Here is a 20,477-nt window from a genome sequence, read left to right on the forward strand (position 1 = left end):
AGTACCAGCTTTACTCTTTGTTTTCTGTCATTGTGCTGACTTAAGCATCTCAAATGCTGTTAGTGTTTTGTTGTTGTTGTTTTAGAGGGAGCAAGAAACATCCATCAGCTGCCTCCTGCATGTGCCCTGACTGGGAATCGAACCCACCACCTTTTGGTGCACGGGCTGATACTCCAACCAACTGAGCCACACTGGCCAGGGCAGTTAGGATTTTATTACTTGGTCATTTGTAACAAGAAGGAAACGTGTGGGAAATACAATGGATATTGACTACATGGGTCCTTCTTATTTCTCTAAACCAGGGGTGGGGACCATCTGCCCCTCAGGCTATAAGGCCCTCGAAATCATTCGGTCTGGCCCTGCCAAGGCATTAGGGGTGAGTTAATTAAATGTTTGACCAAATATAGCAGGCTGATTTTAAGTTGATAATTTTGTATGGCCTGTGAACAATGTTATAAATATCCAAATGGCCCTTGGCAGAAGAAAGGTCCCCCAACCCTGCTCTAAACTGTTGTCTGTCAATCATGCTCTTTTTTTTTTACTATTTATCTCAATTCTTAGGCCACTGCGGAACAAATTCGACTTGCACAGATGATTTCAGACCATAATGATGCTGACTTTGAGGAAAAGGTGAAACAAGTGAGTGGATTGCTAATTTGCTGTAAACTATGGGGGGAAAAATCTGGATTAATGCATAGATGCCTACCAGGGTACTTCGTGTTATAGGTATTAAAAGAGTTATGACCTGAAATATGATAGGTTAAGCCAGTAGATAAGTGCTTTTATTGTCTGATTTACTGACCCTTTGGACAGATACCTTGTTCAGAGGTTTTGTCTTAATTTCAACCTCTTTAATGACTGACTTTGTTGATGCCCTTCTGTAGCAACATTGAGCAATTGTGGCATCTAGAAGTGTGGAAGTTCATGTTATGCCGAAGTCTGTGTGTTTCTGAGTTTGATTATTAGATGTTTTATTGTTTGATTGCTTTTGTATGTAAGTCCTTTAATCCCATTTTTGGTCACTGGTATTTTTTGCTTTTGGAATTAGAACACCAAAATTCTGCTTTGTTTTTTTAAGCCTGGTTTTTTCAAACTCAGCTGGTGTTTTCTCTTCTTCACCCAGGTTTTGTTGTTGTTTTGGTGGGAGTACAAACTTGTTCATGATCACTGCTGATCTTTCTTTTTCAGTTGATTGATATCACAGGCAAGAACCAGGATGAATGTGTCATTGCTTTGCATGACTGCAATGGAGATGTCAACAGAGCCATCAATGTCCTGCTGGAAGGAAACCCAGATACGGTATAGTGCTAATAAAGTGCTCTAGAATGTGGGTCCCTGGCTGAGATGCTAGTAATATTCTAAAAATAGCAAATGGGGTAACTCAGTTAAAACAGAGTACCTTATTCTTCATATAGAGCTGGGAACTACTTCGAAGATTGTTTGCTGCAGGTTGCAAATACTTAAAATTAATGTACAATAAGCAGAAAACATAAAATCAGGTTCTTCTAATTGGCCTAGAATAAATTATTCACTCTAGGCTAGTGACTTTTCAGGACTGGATTAGTATGAATTAGAGATGCTATTTCATAGCTGTAGCTGCTAATATGGAAGACTTCTGTTCCCCTGTTTTACTGTCATTGAACAAAATCACAAACTACTGGATTCTGACTTCAGCACATTCCCATCAATATCAGCTCTTCGTTTTCCAATACCTTTTCATCATGTGAACTTATTTCTGTTGAGGTAGCAGATAACAAAATTTTACAGCCTCTTGACCATCCCTAGAGAGGATAAGGGAATATCTTGGACGGTCTCGTTCTAGAATTTAGAATTGCTTTTACTTCTTCCTCTACTTCCCACTCGGTGAGAATCCTGTGTTTTTATGCTTGTCTTATCATTGTACCAAATTATAAGTCCTTTAACAACAGAGATTCTATTCTGCCTTACTAATTTGGGATGTTTCTGCAGTGCTTAATAGAGGACTTCATTTTTATTTTTGTTTAATGAGCACTGTATCATTTTGAAGTCTTTTTCATTTACCTGGTCTTACACTGGGGACTTTGGGTTGGGATAGAGAACCAGAGTTCATCCTTTGAGTAATCTACTGATGTTACAGTGTCACATTAGTTGCATGTTGTAGGTTTGTCAGTTTTCTTTAGTCAATGGGAAATCATAGTGGAAAACTTTCTTTAATCATTGAATTTAAATTTGTGCATTTTTCTCTTTAAAGTGTTGGTTCCAGGTTTGATTTTACATTATTGACTTTATTTGAAAATTATTGCCTGGGCAGTTATATAACTGCCTTTGATTAATTTTGAGTTTACTCTAGAATAGTTGTCCCAAGGTATTTTTGAAGGGGAAGAGGTAGGACTGGCTACTCATGCTTTTTAAAAGTCTAATTTTGCACAAGTCACATTTCCTTTCACCTTCCAGCATCTTCTGTCTAGTGCTTCAAGTTTGAACTTCCACAGTATCAAAAAGAAAAGCAAACTGGAGCCCTGGCAGTGTTACTCAAAGGTTAGCGCGTTGGCCTAGTCACAGGCTTCGATTTCTGGTCAAGGGCACGTGCAGGAAGCAACCAATCGATGTGTCTCTCTCACATCCATGTTTCTCTTTCTCTCTTCCCCTTTCCCTCCCTCCACCCTTCCTCCCTTCTTCCCACTCTTTCTAAAAATCAGTGGGAAATATCCTCAGGTGAGGATTAAAAAAAAGTTAATGAGAATGTGGGCTTATGCTACAAATAAACCAGCTACTAGTGAAATCAATGGGAGCCAAGTCGGCTGCCAAGGATGTTGGATGTATTTGGGTGGATGCGATCATATCAGAAAACTGGCAGTATCTTCGGGAAAATCATAGTAATTCTCTTTCCTTATGGAAGTTATCTGGTGCCAGCAGCTACTGTATGCCATAGAGGAAGAAGACAACAGGTTTCTGAAACTTGCTAGGTTTTAAGACAGACTAGCAAAAACTCTAAAAGCTAGCTGTTTTGAGTCCGGTTTTCATTGTTTCTAATGCAGATTTAGCTAGAGGGCTATGCTAACATAGGAATTGAAGCCTCTGTAAGCAGAAAGTAACCCACCAATTGTAATGTGAAATCAACTTGGGTTGGAAGAGTAGGCAATGAGGAGCTGCCAAGTCCTTGGTGGATACTTAATATGTATATTTTTAATTATTATTTTTGTAAACTATTTATTGTAGACTTTAGAATATGTAGATATGTTTTTACCATAATTTTAAATTGATGTTTTTGAACTTAAGAACTTTTAACATTTTGGTAAAATATACTTAAAATTTACTGTTTTAACCATTTTAAAGTGTATAATTTAGGCATTAAGTACATTGACAAAGTTGTATAACCATTACAATTTATTTTCAGGAGTTTTGCATTTCTCAAACTGAATTGAAAATGGATTTTCTGTATTCATTAAATAGTAACTCCTCATTTCTCCCTCCCATCAACTCCTGGTAACCTATTTTCTGTTTCTGTTTCTAAATTTGCCTATTCTAGTGGCATCATATAATATACTTGTCCTTTTGTTGTTATTTTGTTGTCCTTTTATTGTTATTTCACCTAGCATAATGTTTTCAAGATTTATATTGTGGCATGTATCAGAATTCCATTTTTTTAAGGCTTGACAGTCCAGTATATGTATATGCCATCGTTCCGTTTGTCCGTTTATCCATTGATGGATATTTGGGATTATTTGGAAGTAATTGTAGATATCATAATATTTTATTCCCTAGATATTTTAGCATGCTTCCCTTAAAGAAAGATGATTTTTTTTTTGTTAATCCTCACCCAAGGATATTTTTTCATTGATTTTTAGAGAGAGTGAAAGGAGGAGAGAGAGAGAGAAAAATATTGATGTGAGAGAGACACACTGATTGGTTGCCTCCTTTACACACCCCAGGTACGTGCCCTTGACCCGGAATTGAACCCATAATCCTTTGGTGCATGGGCTGATGCTCTATTCACTGAACCACACTGGCCAGGGTGAAGGATGATCTTTTATACCAGCGGTCGCCAGCCTTTCGGACCTCACGGACCACCAGTGGTCCGAGGATCACTGGTTGGCAACTGCTGCTCCAAAGGTTTCCTTAAACCAGTGGTCACCAACCTTTCAGACCTCACGGACCACTGGTTGGCGACTGCTGTTTTATACGACCACAATATTATTGTCAACCCTGACAATATTAATAGTAATTTTATATTATACCTGGTTTATATTATTTTATTTTTCCATCCTCACCCAAGGGTGTGTTTATTGCTTTTAGAAAGAGAGGAGTTGGTGGGGGGGAGGTGGAATGGGGGGAAAGAAACATCGATCAGTTGCTTCTTGTGTGCACCTGGACTGTGGATTGAACCCACAACCTTTTGGTGTACGGGACAACACTCCAACCAACAGAGCCACCTGGCCAGGGCCTGGTTCATATTCTTTTTTTTTTTTTTTTTTTAATTTTATTGATTTTTTACAGAGAGGAAGGGAGAGAGATAGAGAGCTAGAAACATCGATCAGCTGCCTCCTGCACATCTCCCACTGGGGATGTGCCCACAACCCAGGTACATGCCCCTGACCGGAATCGAACCTGGGACCCCCCCCAGTCCGCAGGCTGACGCTCTATCCACTGAGCCAATCTGGTTTCGGCTGGAATTTTTATTTTATATATATTTTCTGAAAAAATATGTGTAAATCAAGATATGTGTATGTTTAAAACTTTAAATTTATAAAATTCATTTTCTTAAGGAATGAGTATTTTATGACTGTTCAGCTTATTTTTCTTACCACAAATTTTCTTTCTGGAATGAATTATAGAATATTCTGTTTTCGGGAAAGCTGAATTGGGCTATATAAGTTTAGGAAGTATAGGGGAGAACACAGTGCATAAAACCTGGAACGGAAGGCTTCCTATAGTCAGCATGTCTTGGGGCCAGGGCGGTGCCTTCCTGGCTGCTATTTGGTCTTTTAAGAAAAGGAAGTTGGGATGTTGTGTGGGGAAGTAGGTGCTGTTGTTTTCCTCCTAAATTCTGGATTGCTTGGTTAGAGTATATGCCCAAGAGTTGAATGCTGCTTACTCATTCTGAATTCAAAGTTAACTTAGAAACTTTCCGTTTTCTTTGTTTGCTTTCTTTGACACGCATGAGATTATAAAAAATTAGGAATCCACACTGAATCAATAGGAAATTAGTTTTTTCAGCTAAGGAAACACACTTGAAAGCTAGGGACCAGGAACTAAGTCTTTTGACTAATATGCCAAGTGACTAAACTGGATAAGGATCTTGGCGATCCTTTTGGAAGTGATCTCTGCAGTCCGTTAGCACCTCCCCTAAAAAAGAACTTCAGTTGTGCAGTGTTTGGTGTCGAGTTTGTTTTGAGATTCTTTCTGTACCCTCCATTTAAATAGAAGTAAATTAGTTAGAGGTATCTTAGACTTGGATGCTGAGAGGAGAATGGTTAACAGTTGTCCCAGCTTTTTTCTTTTTTAAGAATACATTTTTATTGGTTTTAGAATGAGGAAGGGAAAGGGAGAGAGAGAACGATTGATTGGATGCCTCCTGCAAACCCTGCATTGAGGATTTTGCCCACAACCTGGGTATGTGTCCTGACTGGGAATCTAACTGCAATCTCCTGGTTCATAGATAGATGCTCCGCCACTGAGACACAGCAGCAGGGCTGTTCCCGCTTTTATCTCTGGTTTCCTGGTAGCAATCCATTTGATTAGCTATGAATGCTCTGCCCTTTAGCATTCCTGGGAGATGGTCGGAAAGAAGAAAGGAGTCTCAGGACAGAAGGATGGTGGCCAAACGGAATCCAATGAGGAGGGCAAAGAAAATCGAGACCGGGACAGAGACTATAGTCGGCGACGTGGTGGGCCACCAAGACGGGGAAGAGGCACCAGCCGTGGACGAGAGTGTATGCATGGGGCTTTAACAAAACCAGCTGTGGGTCAGTAATGTCCAGATTTCAGGGTTGTCAAGGCCCTGCTAGGCCGGACCTAGTAACCATTATATCACCTTTTTAAATATTTTCTTGCCATTATCTCTTCGGAGACCCTGGTGTCTCTTAACAGTAGCCTTTCTAGCAGCAGCCACCAGTTTGGCATTAAGTTATCCTGTAACTATTTGTAAAGTTTGACTTACAGTTCTCTGTTGTGGTTCATCACCATTCCCCTAGTAACCATCATGTTCCATCCTCCCAGCTCATTTTTTCTCTCGTTTTGGTCTTCCATCAGTGTATATATATATACCATTTATATATTTACTTACATACCATTTATGTATATTCTGTTGATTCTGCTCTGGCCATCTTGTTTTGTTTTTCCCAGTTCGGGGTCAGGAAAATGGATTAGATGGCACCAAGAGTGGAGGGCCTTCTGGAAGAGGCACAGAGAGAGGCAGAAGAGGTCGTGGACGAGGCAGAGGTGATCATTACGGTGTGGGGAGGGCTGGACATTGGGGACTCTTACTAGTTTTGTAGGGGTGTGCATTATTTCAAAACAAATTTACATAGAGTCTAGTTACCTTCATAGTTGAGATGTCATGCAAATTTTGGAGGTTGCTAAGTGGGCAATGAGAAGATGGATGTCATTTCCTCTAGTTTTATTGTTGATATTATTGTATTTGTTTGAGGACCCAGCAGTATGATCAGCAAAGGAACAGTCTGTCAATAGTAATGATTATCCTACTGCTTTATATGAACGGATGCACTACAGAGTAAGAAAAAGCACATCTGATAATATTAACCGCGTAATATTCTGAGTTGCCTCAGTGGGCAAGTTAGTTTTGTTTTATTTCTACAACATTTCTGTCTTTTTCTCTTTCCTTAGGTGGTTCTGGTAGGCGGGGAGGAAGGTTTTCTGCTCAAGGAATGGGGTAAGTTTCCTTGATCCAATGTCAAAGTCTTTAGGGTGGCTAATACCCTGATGTCCTGTGTATAATAGTAGACAACCTTAACCAAAATGTAATAAAAAAGATGTCTAGCCGAAACTGGTTTGGCTCAGTGGATAGAGCATCGGCCTGCGGACTGAAAGGTCTCAGGTTCGATTCCGGCCAAGGGCATGTACCTGTGGTGCGGGCACATCCCCAGTGGGAGATGTGCAGGAGGCAGCTGATCGATGTTTCTCTCTCATCGATGTTTCTTACTATCTCTCTCTCTTCCTCTCTGTAAAAAATCAATAAAATATATATAAAAAAAAAAAAAAGATGTCTAGACCAGTGGTCGGCAAACTGCGGCTTGCGAGCTATATGCGGCTCCTTGACCCCTTGAGAGTAGCCACGAAGTTTCAATCACACTGTATGTGCGCGCCCACACATGGTATTTTGTGGAAGAGCCACACTCAAGGGGCCACAGTTTGCTGACCACTGGTCTAGACTATTTAATCAGAAAGGTGTGTACTTAGGACTTACTTTTATTTTTCCTTTAAAATTTATTTTTATTGATTTCAGAGAGGAAGGAGGAGAGAGGGGGAGAGAGAGAGACATCAGTGATGAGAGAGAATCATCGATCGGCTGCCTCTTGCACACCCCTTACTGGGGATGGAGCCCGCAGCCCAGGCATGTGCCCCTGACTGGAATCGAACCGGGGATCCTTCAGTTCATAGGCCAACACTCTATCCACTGAGCAAATCAGCCAGGACAGGGCTTATTTTTTAAGGAAAAGCTTTTACCACCTGGTATTTCTGTTTCACAGCTTAATTTGAATGCATATACCTACTATCTTCCCACAATCTTCATGTGAATTTTATTACAATTATTGGTATCCTAACCCAAAATAGATAGTAGATATAAATTGAGATTATGCCATGAAATTTTAAGTAGGGTGATAGGTGAGGAAAAATTGACAGCATAGATTATAGAAAGGGGCCGTGATTGATTTGTACTAAGAAAGGGACATTGAACATTCTGATTGCCCTCCTCTTTGAGTTAATTTTTTCTTGGTACTGCTTAGTTGTCGGAGATTCTTTTAAGCTTTTTTGTTGTTGTTCACCCCACCCCACCCCCCAGAACCTTTAACCCAGCTGATTATGCAGAACCAGCCAATACTGATGATAACTATGGCAATAATAGCGGCAGTACGTGGAACAACACTGGCCACTTCGAGCCAGATGATGGGACGAGTGAGTGACTGTTTTATTCGTTTTTTGTCTCTGGGAACCTAAGGAAATAATTGTTTTGAGGTTATAATTATGTAAAGTGGAGGAATAGTTTTTGGGTTGCAGAGATAGGGGGAGAAAGGGAGAAAATCACAAATGAATTACTGTGTGTTTTCTTTACTTTGTGTCTGTATGCACATTATACAAATTTTCACCTGATCTTCATCAATATTTTACGAAACAGACATTTATCATCACCTTCCAGACGACGAAATTAGATTGAAAGAGGAGTGAAGAAATTTGCTAGTATTTGAACTGAGAATTATTTGATTCTACAAGCCCATGCTCTTTCCATTATGCCATATAGGTACCATTAGCTCCAATTGTTATTTCCTAGTACTTTTGTTAGGGTAGCTAGCATTGCCTTGTGAAAAGATATCCAGAATTAATTAATCAAGCCACTACTTGTAGAGATGAAGAGGTTCCAGAATCAAAGCCCACTGTCAGTTTGTTTTCTCGTACAGAGGTAGTAGTATCTTTTTTCCTTTCATTTTTAAGAAATCTCAATATCTGGGCATAAAGGAAATCTTGAGACTTTTTTGCTCGCTTTGTTGGACAGTCTTCTGGGTGTGGTAGAGTATTATAGGATTTTAATATGATTTTTTTTTCTTTTGTTAGCTGACTGGTGCTTCTATCTGGGTAGGGTGTGTATATTTAAGGATATGTTAGGCTTGTGGGCTACACCAAGATATATTTGAGAGTATGATACTTTTACTGCTTTAAATATGCGCAGCCTCTGGGCTCCAGAGTACTTCTTATGACATCAGCTCCTTCTGTTTTCCTCTTCTAGAGGGGGGATGAGTTAATAGTAAAGAAATAGGCTTTTGGACTTCTTATCCATTAAACTTGTCTTGCTTCTTTTTATTTTCAATTTTTTTATTTTATTGATTGATTTTAGAGGAAAAAAACATTTGTTGTTCCATTTATTTATGCATTCATTGGTTGATTCTTATATGTGCCCTGATGGGGGATTGAATCCCCAACCTTGGAGTACTGAGATGATGCTCTAACCAACTGAGCTACCCAGCCAAGGCTCTGTGCCTTGCCCCTATTTATTTAAATATATTTTTATTGATTTCAGAAAGGAAGGGAGAGGGAGAGAGATAGAAACATCAATGATGAGAGAATCATTGATCAGCTACCTCCTGCACACCCCACACTGCAACCTAGGCATATGTCCTGACTGGGAATCGAACTGTGACCTCCTGGATCGTAGGTTGATGCTCAATCACTAAGTCATGCTGGCTGGGTAACATTGCCCCTTTTTAAAGATCAGCGATCTTTATCATTGTAGGGTCTTTGGCACAGTTTCTCATCTACTGTCCATAAGATGTTAGATATACCTCGGGTCCTGAATGTTACTTGCTTTTTGTTTACCAAGTTGTGTTATAAATTAATTTGGAATACAGCTTTTTAATTGATGGAGACTAATGTTGAGTTATTGGAAGGATAGACATCTTTGAATTCCCTTGACCATTTGGCTATGAAATGTCCTTTTCTGTTTTAACTTTCTGTACTTCGGAGGCATTAGAACTGCTCTTCATTCATCTCTTAATGGCTGGTAGCAGTCTGAATAACAAAAGTTACTGTTTTTGATTTCTAAATTGTTCTTGGGTATTTGGCGATAGAAGTTAAGAGATTTTATTTTCAGTTGTGGATAAAAAATCAGACATGGAGTTCCAGTCCTGGATTGCCAACTTTCGCTGTTCTCAACAAGGTTCTGGTTGGAAAAACTGGAGAAGGTTGAAGAAGTTTGTGTTTATTTCTAATGAGTGGGAAAATAGCAGATTTGAGAGGCTAGAATCCAAAATCTGTGGTTTGTGTCGGAATGAAAAATTATGTGATGCTACTGTCATGTTAGTGTGAAAAGTATTGGGTATAGCTTCATGCATTCTCATTATTGTTAATTTCATTACGAACTCACCTTCATGCATGATCTCTTTTTGTGTTTTTATGGTAGCACACTCAAATTCCTTTTTTAATTTAAAAAGAAATTTAAACCTACCCTTAAAATATCCACAGGTACTCTGGGAATTGTGTTTTTGGGGCAAATGTTCTCATTCACAAGCAAAATTTCACTGGTTGTTTTTTCTTTTTTGTTTCAGGACTTGATTTCATTGGGGTTGAGGGGTCAAATTATCCCCGAAAATTTGAGACTGCTCCTGGTATGATACATCCAGGCGCCTAACTGCCCCGGATATTTTATAGATTTTTATGAACTGAAATATCTGTGGATATGTCATTTTTCTGTCTTCCTGCTTTTTCTCTTTCTGCCTTTTTCTGCCATATTTTATGCTCGTTTTTGCTTCTTGAAAATTTGGTTCATTTAATGACTATTTAACATATATATTGACTGTGCTTTCTTTTGATGGAATGGAAACCCTAATCTGTTGTTCAGATCATTTTCATTCTTTCTGTTCCTTAATGCTTCTTCAGTATAGTCCTCTTCCTCAGTCATTTTTATACATTCTTTATAAGAAAATATCAATGAGGAATCTACATTCTTTTTTATCCTAGCTGTAGTTGCCTGAGTGCAAAAAATAAAATCTTTTCATTGAGAGATTATCTCAGTAGTAGATAACTTCTCAGGTCATTTCCTACTCTAGGATTGTGTGTATGCATTAAACCAGATCTTGGGGGGAGAAGGGGAGGCTCATTTAGCCATGGTGGGATGGATGTCAATGGGTAGGAAGAGTGGTAACAGTAGAGAGGGAGAGGAAAATGTGGTTTATAATTTGTCTAAACTGAGATTGGACTATAGCCTGATTCGGAGAACATTGTCATTAATAAGTGGTTTGGAATTTCCCTGGTGCAATTTTAACTATTGTCCTAGGACCGGCATTGAGCATATTTTTCTCTAGGAAATAAGATTTTTCATTATTAAATGTATTAAAGAATTTCAGGTGGGTTTTATAGCTGCTATAATATTTCTCTTCAGTGACAATGGAATATCTGAATACCAGAGTTTAATTTTTCTATGACGCTTTCTCCATTTGGATATAAATCTTTAAATTATTCAGTATATCAATATATACTATTGTTCTAGAAAAGAAAATAGTGTTCTTGTCCCTTCTACAGATACGTTTTTATTTCTTACTGTAGCCCTTTGGTCAAAGGGAAGGATACTGGTTCTCATTGAAACTTTCACCCATGTTCCTTAAGAAAGGGCAGTTCCCCTTTGCGAGCATATTGATTGCTATGGCTCTCTCCTGTAAAAACTGAATCCCACCTTTGTCATTACCAACATGAGGAGTGTGCACATCTCCATTGTCTGCGCCATGAACTCGCAGGTCAGATTTTCTGTATGATTAGGATTAGGAGAATAACTATTAGACATACTTGATTTTTTATATACATATATTTTTTATTTTAGAGAGGAAAGGAGAGGGAGAAACATCAATGATGAAAGAGAACCATTGATCGGCTGCCTCCTGCATGCCCCCCACTGGGGATTGAGCCCTCAATCCGACCATGTGCCCTAACCAGGAATTGAACCTGGAACCCTTCAGACCATAGGTCTACACTCAATCCACTGAGCCAAACCAGCTAGGGCTCACATACTTGATTTTTTTTTAAAATATATTTTATTGATTTTTCACAGAGAGGAAGGGAGAGAGATAGGGAGTTAGAAACATCGATGAGAGAGATACATCGATCAGCCGCCTCCTGCACATCTGCTGGGGATGTCCCCGCATCCCAGGTACATGCCCTTAACCGGAATCGAACCTGGGACCTTTCAGTCCGCAGGCCGACGCTCTATCCACTGAGCCAAACCGGTTTCGGCTCACATACTTGATTTTTAAGTTTTGTCCAGTATCTTCTGAAAAGAACAGATCCATAGAGATTCCCTATAGTTAAGTAAGATTTAAAAACATCTGCTAAGTATGCATTATTTATTTTTTAATTAGTATACTTTTATTGATTTAAGAGAAGAAGGGAGAGGGAGAGAGAGAGAGAAACAATAATGAGAGAGAATCATTGATTTTCTGCCTCCTGCACGCCCCATACTGGGGATTAAGCCTGCAACCCAGGCATGTGCCCTGACCGGGAATCAAAGTGTGACCTCCTGGTTGGTTCATAGGTTGATGCTCAACCACTGAGCCATGCTGGCCAGGCTAAGTATGCATTTTTAAATACAGTTTCAATAGCAGATAATTGTCAGTGCTTTCCGTATTGATTTTACTCTTTCTTCACTGCCCTTTCATTGTCACATGGGCAACCATTTGTGTTCTGTCATTGCCACCCATCTTTCTTTAGATTGGCTGCAGCATTATCTTACACCAGATCAGTAGGTGGAGCTATGTTCTGGTTTAAGTTGGCTACTGCCATTTCCCTGAAGGTTGCGTTTCTTATGAGATCGCCTGGAGTATTGGGTTCGTTGGTGTCTTGCACTCTAGCATTTTCTTGCTCTCATCCTTTGCTGTACAGCCATGTAACAAAAACGGAAAGTAGCTGCGAAATCATAATCTTATTAAAACCCTGGTGTTCTGAGGTATGCTTTTCTAAATAGTCCTTTCCTCCCCTTGAAGCCCAAGAGTCATTTCTGGTTACTAAATTCTGGTTACACTTCTGGCTGCCAAAAATGTTAGTGCATTAGTGATTTCTGTACATGCTGTGTGTTGGTACTTAAAAATCACTGTTTTTCCTTTATTCCCAGGTGCATGGAGGACCGCAACAGAGGAGTGGGGAACTGAAGATTGGAATGAAGATGTAGGTATTTCTAGGTCATTTTTCTTTAGTGCCTTCTATCCCTAAGTGGTGTTTAGGGATAGAAAATGGGTATGTTTCTACCCCTCAAAATTAATCCTTAAGATTCTGACCCAAAACTTTTACATCCAAAATAGTGTTCTGAGCCAGAACATTTCACATATGTTATATGAAGGAGACTGGGCATGAACAGGACTCTGTGGAACCAGACTATGGAAAGGGCAAGTGCACTTGTGTAAGTCCAAATATCTGATTGTTGGATTTATCCCAGGAAGAGATGGTGGTTGGGTAGAGCATTGGAAATGGAGTTAGGCAGGCAGTGCATTATCACCTGCTGGTGGCACATGACTCTACTTGGAACAATTTGCTATTTAGTTCACATTTGAGCATTGGTGTATGGTACTGTAATTGGCTTGGAGGTGGGTACAAAGGGAGAGTTAAAGTGCCAAGTCCTTAAGTCTATTATCTGTTTGGCTCTGGAACCCTTTTAAGTTACTTGAAGCCCAACTTTATAATTGAAAATTATATGTAGAATTGGCTATCTTCCAGCTTTACAACTTGGAAATCTCATAGATGGGTGGCATAAGGTGGCACATAAACAAGCTGTATGAATTTGCTCGAGTAGTACCTCAGTAAAGGAATTTTGCTGATTCCTATCACCTCAAGCTTTTGCTGTGTATTATAGTTATCAGTGATCATGAATGAATTTCCATTTTAACATTTTTAAATCTACTTATATTCCTGTTCAGGCAAGACAACTTTTGTGTCAAGAGGAAATAATATGTCAAACTGTTTTGGTGGCTAGGCCGGTGGTTTTAAAATTTCAGGTGTTTCAACATCAGGGTGATGATTTTCCATTGTAGCTGAGCTAGACTGCGTTGTGAATATTTTCTAAAATTTGGCTTGTCTACTTAAGCAACTTTCAGAGAATGATATATTTGGGGAAGTGGCTTCCCTATTTTTAGAGGAGAGATTTTAATCAAAAGGTCAAAATAAAACCAAATCAGCTTTTGAATAGTTTGAAGAATTATTACCAATAATTGCTTATCTGATTTTAGTGTCATAGTGGAGAGGCTAGGTGTAATCAAGTCAGTATTAAGGCAGTAATTGCACATGGTTAAAATTATCCCTGAAAAGATCTTAACTCACCAGCACTTGGGCCCTTACTACTCAAAAGCCAAGAATTAACTTTTAAAAAAATTTCTGTCTTCATCTAGGCTGTCATTTTCCTTTCTTTGAGAGAAGCAGTAGAAGATAAATAAATGGTTTAGGTAGAGGTGGGTGTGGGGAACTGTAATGGGAAAATATAAAGGTGTTTTCTCTGTTTTTCTGTCTAACAAGTATATTCACCTTCCTGTGTTTAGTGTGCATATTATGTGACTCTACTGTATATTTTTTGGTATCTTGATTCTCCTCTCTTAATAAAATCCTTGAGCATGGATAGAAGGGGCTTCCAAGTTGATCCATTCAGGATTCTTGACAGTAGTTTCCCCTTCAAAGGGTTTTCCATTTTTCTTGATGAAATGAATTCCCCTTATGCCAGGATTCTGACTATAACCTACCTAACACCAGGAGTGACTAATTTCTCTGTTTTCCAGCTTTCTGAGACCAAGATCTTCACTGCCTCTAATGTGTCTTCAGTGCCTCTGCCTGCAGAGAATGTGACAATCACTGCTGGTCAGAGGCAAGTGTGGTAAAATTCAGTATCTTTACCCCAAGGGATCTGCTGAGATAGCTGTAAGGAAGAGTGGCAACTGGGCCTTTACAGGGTGTTGGTAATAATGATAACCAAATCAGATTAGATTCTTTTTAGTTGATTGATAGATTTGTAAGCTGATAGTTTACTGAATGGAAGTCTATATATTACAATTTTAAAATTGATTCTTCCCCCAAAGTGGCCATTTAATCACATAGGTAAGCTTCACAGGCATTGATTAAAACTTAGCATGATAGCCTGACCTATGTGGCTTAGTGGTTGAGTACTGACTCAGGAACCAAGAGGTTACGGTTCGATTCTAGGTGTGGGCATATGCCTGGTTTCGGGCTCAGTATAGGAGGCAACCAATCAAAGATGTTTCTCTCTCATTGATGTTTCTTTCTCTCTATCCCCCTCCCTACCTCTCTCTAAAAATCAATACTGAAGGGTCCCAGGTTCAATTCTGGTCAAGGGCATGTACCTTGGTTGCGGGCACCTCCCCAGTCAGGGGTATGTAGGAGGCAGGTGATGGATGTTTCTCTCTCATCAATGTTTCTAACTCTCTATCCCTCTCCCTTCCTCTCTGTAAAAAAATCAATAAAATATATATTTTTTAAAAAAGACATATTTAAAAAAGAAACTTAGAATTCCTGGTTTGAATGAGCAATTCCTGCAAATGAATCCATTAATAATGCCACCTTCATGGAAGTGGATTGTGCCTGATAGGATTTACCCTAAAAAACTGTGAGCCCAAAGTTGTAACCTGTTATTACCAGCAAAAACAAAAAAACCCAAAACAAAACAAAAAAATAAAAACCAAAAAGGATCGATGAAAAAATAAATAAATAAAATAAAATAATAAAAAAGAAACTTAGCATGATATAATTTGTCTTTGAAACATTTCCAAAAGAGGAACTATTTTCATTTATTTTTGAATTTGCAGAACTGTTCAGTAACTTGTTCTTTTGATTTATAATTATGATCTTTGTTGACTGAGTCCGCTGAGTATAATGATCATCTTTTCCCCTAGGATTTGACTGATGAAGTTTTTAGAACTTGAACCTAGGTATTGGGGTCAGTAGAAAGGATACACTCACCATGGAATGTTTTTATCCCCAGAGAGCCTCCTGGATTATTTCTAGACCTGAGTATGAGAGCTGCTGTCTCAGAAGATCCTGAAGAGAAGTGTGATAGGAATGGGCTGTTAGGGGTGTCATTATTAGTGGTAATGCGTATTTTTTTCTGACACCAAATATCTGTGATTTTTCTGCACCCATTCTTCATTTCTCAGACACCAATTAGGTGTTCAACAATTCTGACATTATCTAGAATTAGCACAGACCCTAGTTAATGGCTTACTCCCACAAGACAGCCCTTGCTTCAGAGGTCAGCTACAAATGGGTACCCAGACTACATACATTTCTTCCATGCTGACCACATATTTGGGGGTATTCCCTCCTCAGGTTCAACAATTTGCTAGAATGACTCATAGTACTTAGGAAAGAGATTTTCTTGCCATTATTGGTTTATTATAATCAGTATTCAGAAACAGTCGAGTGGAAGACATGCAAAGGGCCAGGTGTGAGGAGTGGGGTACAGAGCTTTCAAGCCTCCCCTGATTGTGCTGCCCTCCCAGCACATTGATGTGTTCACCTACCCAGAGCTCACTGTATGTCATTGTTCAAGAGTTTTTGTTAGTTTCATTACATAGGCATGATTGATGAAGTCATTGTGATTGAGTGTAATGTACAGCTCTCTTCCCTCCCTAAATGGGTGGAGTATAGTAGGACTGAAAGTTCTAACCCTCTATCACATTATTTGTGTTTGGTTACCAGATCCTGTTTTGAAGCTCTGAGGGAGGCTCCACCTTGATTAACCTCATGGTTGAAAGGGTCTCCTTTCAAAAGATCACTCTATCACACAGGAAATTTTAAGGGTTTTAGGAGCTCTGCCAAGAACTGGGGCCAAAGCACAAACATATTTTTATTATGCCATAGATAACTTGAAAATTTATAAAAGTTGGGAAAATTCCCCCAATTTTTCTTGTTCCAAAGCCACTTGAAGATGTGGGCATTCTAGTATCTAGTTCTACATATAAATATTGGTAATGGCAGGTATTCTGTATTTTAAAATCATGGGTAAAAATTAGTAAATTTTGTCTTGGCCGGTGTGGCTTGGTTGAGCATTGTCCCATGTACCAAAAAGTCGCTGGTTCAATTCCTGGTTAGGTCACATACTCAGGATAGGGGGTCCATCCCCAATCAGGGTGTGTGCAGGAGTCAGCCAATTGATGTTTCTTGCTCTTCCCCTCTCCCTCTCACTCTAAAATTTAACTTTAAAAAAATTAGTAAATTTTGGCCCAATTATCAAGCTGCTGTATTAAAACTAACATTTGATACTTCATTAAATTAACTTCACTGAAAATATATATATTTAAATAATATTATGCTTGGCAATATCATTAGAACATAGCTAGGTACTATAGTGGCTCTTGTATATCAATTACTTTTGGTAAGTTAAACATTTCAGTCAGGAGTTTTTGTTTTGGGGGGTGACTTCATGTTAATCTAACCATAATCTGATTCTGGTGTTGGGGATGTTAGAATATTCAGTCTTTTCTCATTAAGATCCTCTCTCGTCTCCACTAGAATTGACCTTGCTGTCCTGTTGGGGAAGACACCATCTTCAATGGAGAATGATTCATCTAATCTGGATCCATCTCAGGCTCCTTCTCTTGCCCAGCCTCTGGTGTTCAGTAACTCGAAGCAGAATACCATATCACAGCCTGCTTCAGGGAACACATTTTCTCATCACAGTGTGGTAAGTAGGAAACATGGTGTATTTTAATCCAACTTTCCTGCCAAACCCTACCCTGGCATACAGTCATTCCTTCAGTGACAGAAGTTTGAGGCAGGGTAAAGCATCTTCTTTTGTCCTCTTAAGCAGCCCTTGGTGTAGAGATGTTGAGTTGGGTAGTTAGGTGTAGCTCTAAGGAGAGGAGTTAGCCTCAGACATACTGAACCTTATGAAAATGAGTTAAGATAATTTATTTAATACTGACTGTGCTGAACATCATTGGCTATTCTTTTTTTTTTAAATATATTTTATTGAGTTTTTACAGAGAGGAAAGGAGAGAGATAGAGAGTTAGAAACATCGATGAGAGAGAAACATCGACCAGCTGCCTCCTACACACTCCCCACCAGGGATGTGCCCGCAACCAAGGTACATGCCCTTGACCGGAATCGAACCTGGGACCCCTCAGCCCGCAGGCTGACGCTCTATCCACTGAGCCAAACCGGTTTCGGCAATTGGCTATTCTTGAAGAGAGAAAATCAATGGTATCAACAAATTGTAATCCTTTTGCAATAGGGAGTTGTAGCAGTCCCCTATTTCTTGGTAGAGCAGAATTGCCATGTATATTTATATAAACCAGACATTTCTGGACTAGGTTTCCAAAAACTTGTGTTTTCCTGAATCTGCCCACTTTTCGCTGTTTCTCCCTATCTCTGTAAGTGGGAATAAGAGTGCTTGCTCTGTAGATGATGTATTATGGAATTATACACGTGAAACCTATATAATTTTATTAACCACTATAACCCCAGTACACTTAATTAAAAATTTTTTAAACTTTATTTTTATTGTTGAGACTATCATAGATGTCCTCATTTCCCCCCACTTTGCCCACCCTCAACCAGTCCCTCTCCCAAAAAATGTTTTTAAGTGCTTGCTCTGCCTATCTTTTAGGGCTTTAGGAAGATAATGGATAAGGTACAAATATGGTGGCAAGTTTTATTTGTTAATAACCTAGAACACTTGTGGCACGTGACTTGTTGATTCAGAACATTTTAAATATTCAAGGTCATTAACTATGGCAAAGGAATCATTTGATGCAAGAACCAATTTTCTTATTAGTCAGTAAATATTAAGTACTGCTTTTTCTTTTTCTCCTGTCTTTATTTTTTGGTGGAGGGATGCTATAGGATTAAACAGGTAAAAGACAGTGTGTATATATAATAGTTTTATTTTTTCAGTAGTAGGGTTATAATAATTATTTTATCTAGAAAATTGCTGAGCTAGCTTCTAATCCAGAATTCTGTCAGTTTTTAACTGTTGTCTTAAAGTTATTTTTTTGTGCTAATAATAATTTGGTGGTTGATATTCTGCCATAGATGAAAGGTAACAGGTGAGAAAAGGTAGGAGAGAGGTAAAAGGGAAAGGAATATGAGATTAAAAAGATAAAGAAGAGAGCAAGAAAATAGGACAAAGTTGTAAGAAGGTGAAACAGAGATCAGGAAATAACTACCAACCTCTAAAAGATAGGATTGGAAAATGTTAAGTGCTCTGTATCTCTTAAATTGCCTTTTTAATGTTTTCAACATTTTCACTAATCCTAACATTTTATTTAATGTGTCATGTGATATGTTAAACTAAACATAAATATTATTCTGGGTTTTTTTCTCATCACCTCTATTAATCACTGGGCTATTTAATGTTTCTTTTCCATTGACAATAAACAGTTTTGATTTCCCTTAATATTTAAGATGTGAATAATACAGAAGCCCCTATTAATTACCATGTACAATATGTGGAGATTCGTAATTTTCTGTCTTTAATATGTTTTGCACTTGTAGAATATTTGGTAATCATTGCTGTGTGAGATCATCTCTGCCACAATCCCATACTTTGAACTAGACTTCTGATTTTTTTAAAAATATATTTTACTCATTTTTTTACAGAGAGGAAGGGAGAGGAATAGAGAGTTAGAAACATTGATGAGAGAGAAACATCCATCAGCTGCCTCCTGCACACCCCCTACTGGGGATGTGCCCACAAGGAAGGTACATGCCCTTGACCGGAATCCAACCTGGGATCCTTCAGTCCGCAGGCCGATGCTCTATCCACTGAGCCAAACTGGTTAGGGCAAGACTTCTGATTTTTTTGTTTGTATAATTGACTGAAGTGGGGAAAATGTCTTACCTTGAGTTGGACAGACTGGTTCTGTATAAGAAAGCGTTGCTCAATCATGATGATGATGATGATATGGTTAAATAAGAATTTAAGGAAAATGAGATTAAATCTCCTTGGAGGATTCCTGGAATAGTTAAGGTCACATGGTTCATATCCTGGACCAGGCTGATAGTTTTACTTGGTGTAGCAGGCAATGGGGAGAATCTCCCAAAAGCATACGAGTAAATTTTGTTTTGTTGTCATGATTACCTCGTACTTGGATACACAGAAAACAGTCAAATCATATTGACTCATTTGATTGTCTAGTGCTGAACGTAGGATTGCCCCTAAAATTGCCTTTGCTTCGATGCTAGCTATTAGCAGCACTGAGATGAGAGTCTAATTAGTTGTTTTGTTCCTTTTTTTAAATCCTCACCTGAGGACTACTTAGAAGAATTGGGCCAGGGGGCGAGGAACAAACAGTGATGTGAGAGAGAAACATCAACGATTGGTTGCCTTCCGTACATTCCCGACTCGGGATCGAACCTGCAACCCAGGTATGTACCCTGACCTGGAATCAAATTGGCAATCCTTCGGCGCACAGGATATTGCTCAACCAACGGAACCACTCTGGCTGGACTGTTTTTGTTCCTTTTGAGCTGTGTAGTGGGAAGGGCAAGGAAACTTTTAAACTTTAAAAGGGGGAAAATACTTTCTAATCATTAGAGCTTTATCCCTGAAATGGAGGGAGGAGGAGGAGGAAGTGCTGATAAAAGTATAAATTTTAATAGCTCTCATTTCTATTGAGTATTTACTGTGTTCTATGCACACATTAAATGCTGTACATACATTATTTGTTTAATCCTTCTACAGCTTAATGAGGAACTACTTTTATTTCTATTTTCAGATGAGGAAAATGAGGTGCAGAAAAATTACTTTTCCATGGTTACATAACTGGGATTTGAATCTAGATAG

The 20,477-nt window shown here is 38.8% G+C and overlaps 1 protein-coding gene across 17 annotated transcripts in view; it reads left to right on the top strand.

Moving 5' to 3' along the window:
* Positions 1-20,477, top strand: part of UBAP2L (ubiquitin associated protein 2 like) — a 45,772-nt gene that overhangs the window by 6,028 nt on the left and 19,267 nt on the right. For 7 of the 17 annotated variants that reach the window (XM_015571712.1, XM_015571714.1, XM_006775632.2 and 4 more), the window contains exons 3-12: positions 562-639; positions 1,189-1,299; positions 5,744-5,945; positions 6,325-6,420; positions 6,826-6,871; positions 8,003-8,115; positions 10,257-10,316; positions 12,809-12,861; positions 14,457-14,542; positions 17,203-17,374. In XM_015571712.1, coding sequence (XP_015427198.1) covers positions 562-639; positions 1,189-1,299; positions 5,744-5,945; positions 6,325-6,420; positions 6,826-6,871; positions 8,003-8,115; positions 10,257-10,316; positions 12,809-12,861; positions 14,457-14,542; positions 17,203-17,374 — 1,017 coding nt within the window. Of the gene's footprint in view, positions 1-561; positions 640-1,188; positions 1,300-5,743; positions 5,946-6,324; positions 6,421-6,825; positions 6,872-8,002; positions 8,116-10,256; positions 10,317-12,804; positions 12,862-12,995; positions 13,094-14,456; positions 14,543-17,202; positions 17,375-20,477 lie in introns of those variants that run through there. The other 10 variants (XM_006775636.2, XM_006775644.2, XM_006775642.2 and 7 more) reach the window with 4 other exon arrangements.

This window comes from Myotis davidii, unplaced genomic scaffold (genome assembly GCF_000327345.1).
Source record: "Myotis davidii unplaced genomic scaffold, ASM32734v1 scaffold208, whole genome shotgun sequence".
NCBI classification, from domain to species: Eukaryota; Metazoa; Chordata; class Mammalia; order Chiroptera; family Vespertilionidae; genus Myotis; species Myotis davidii.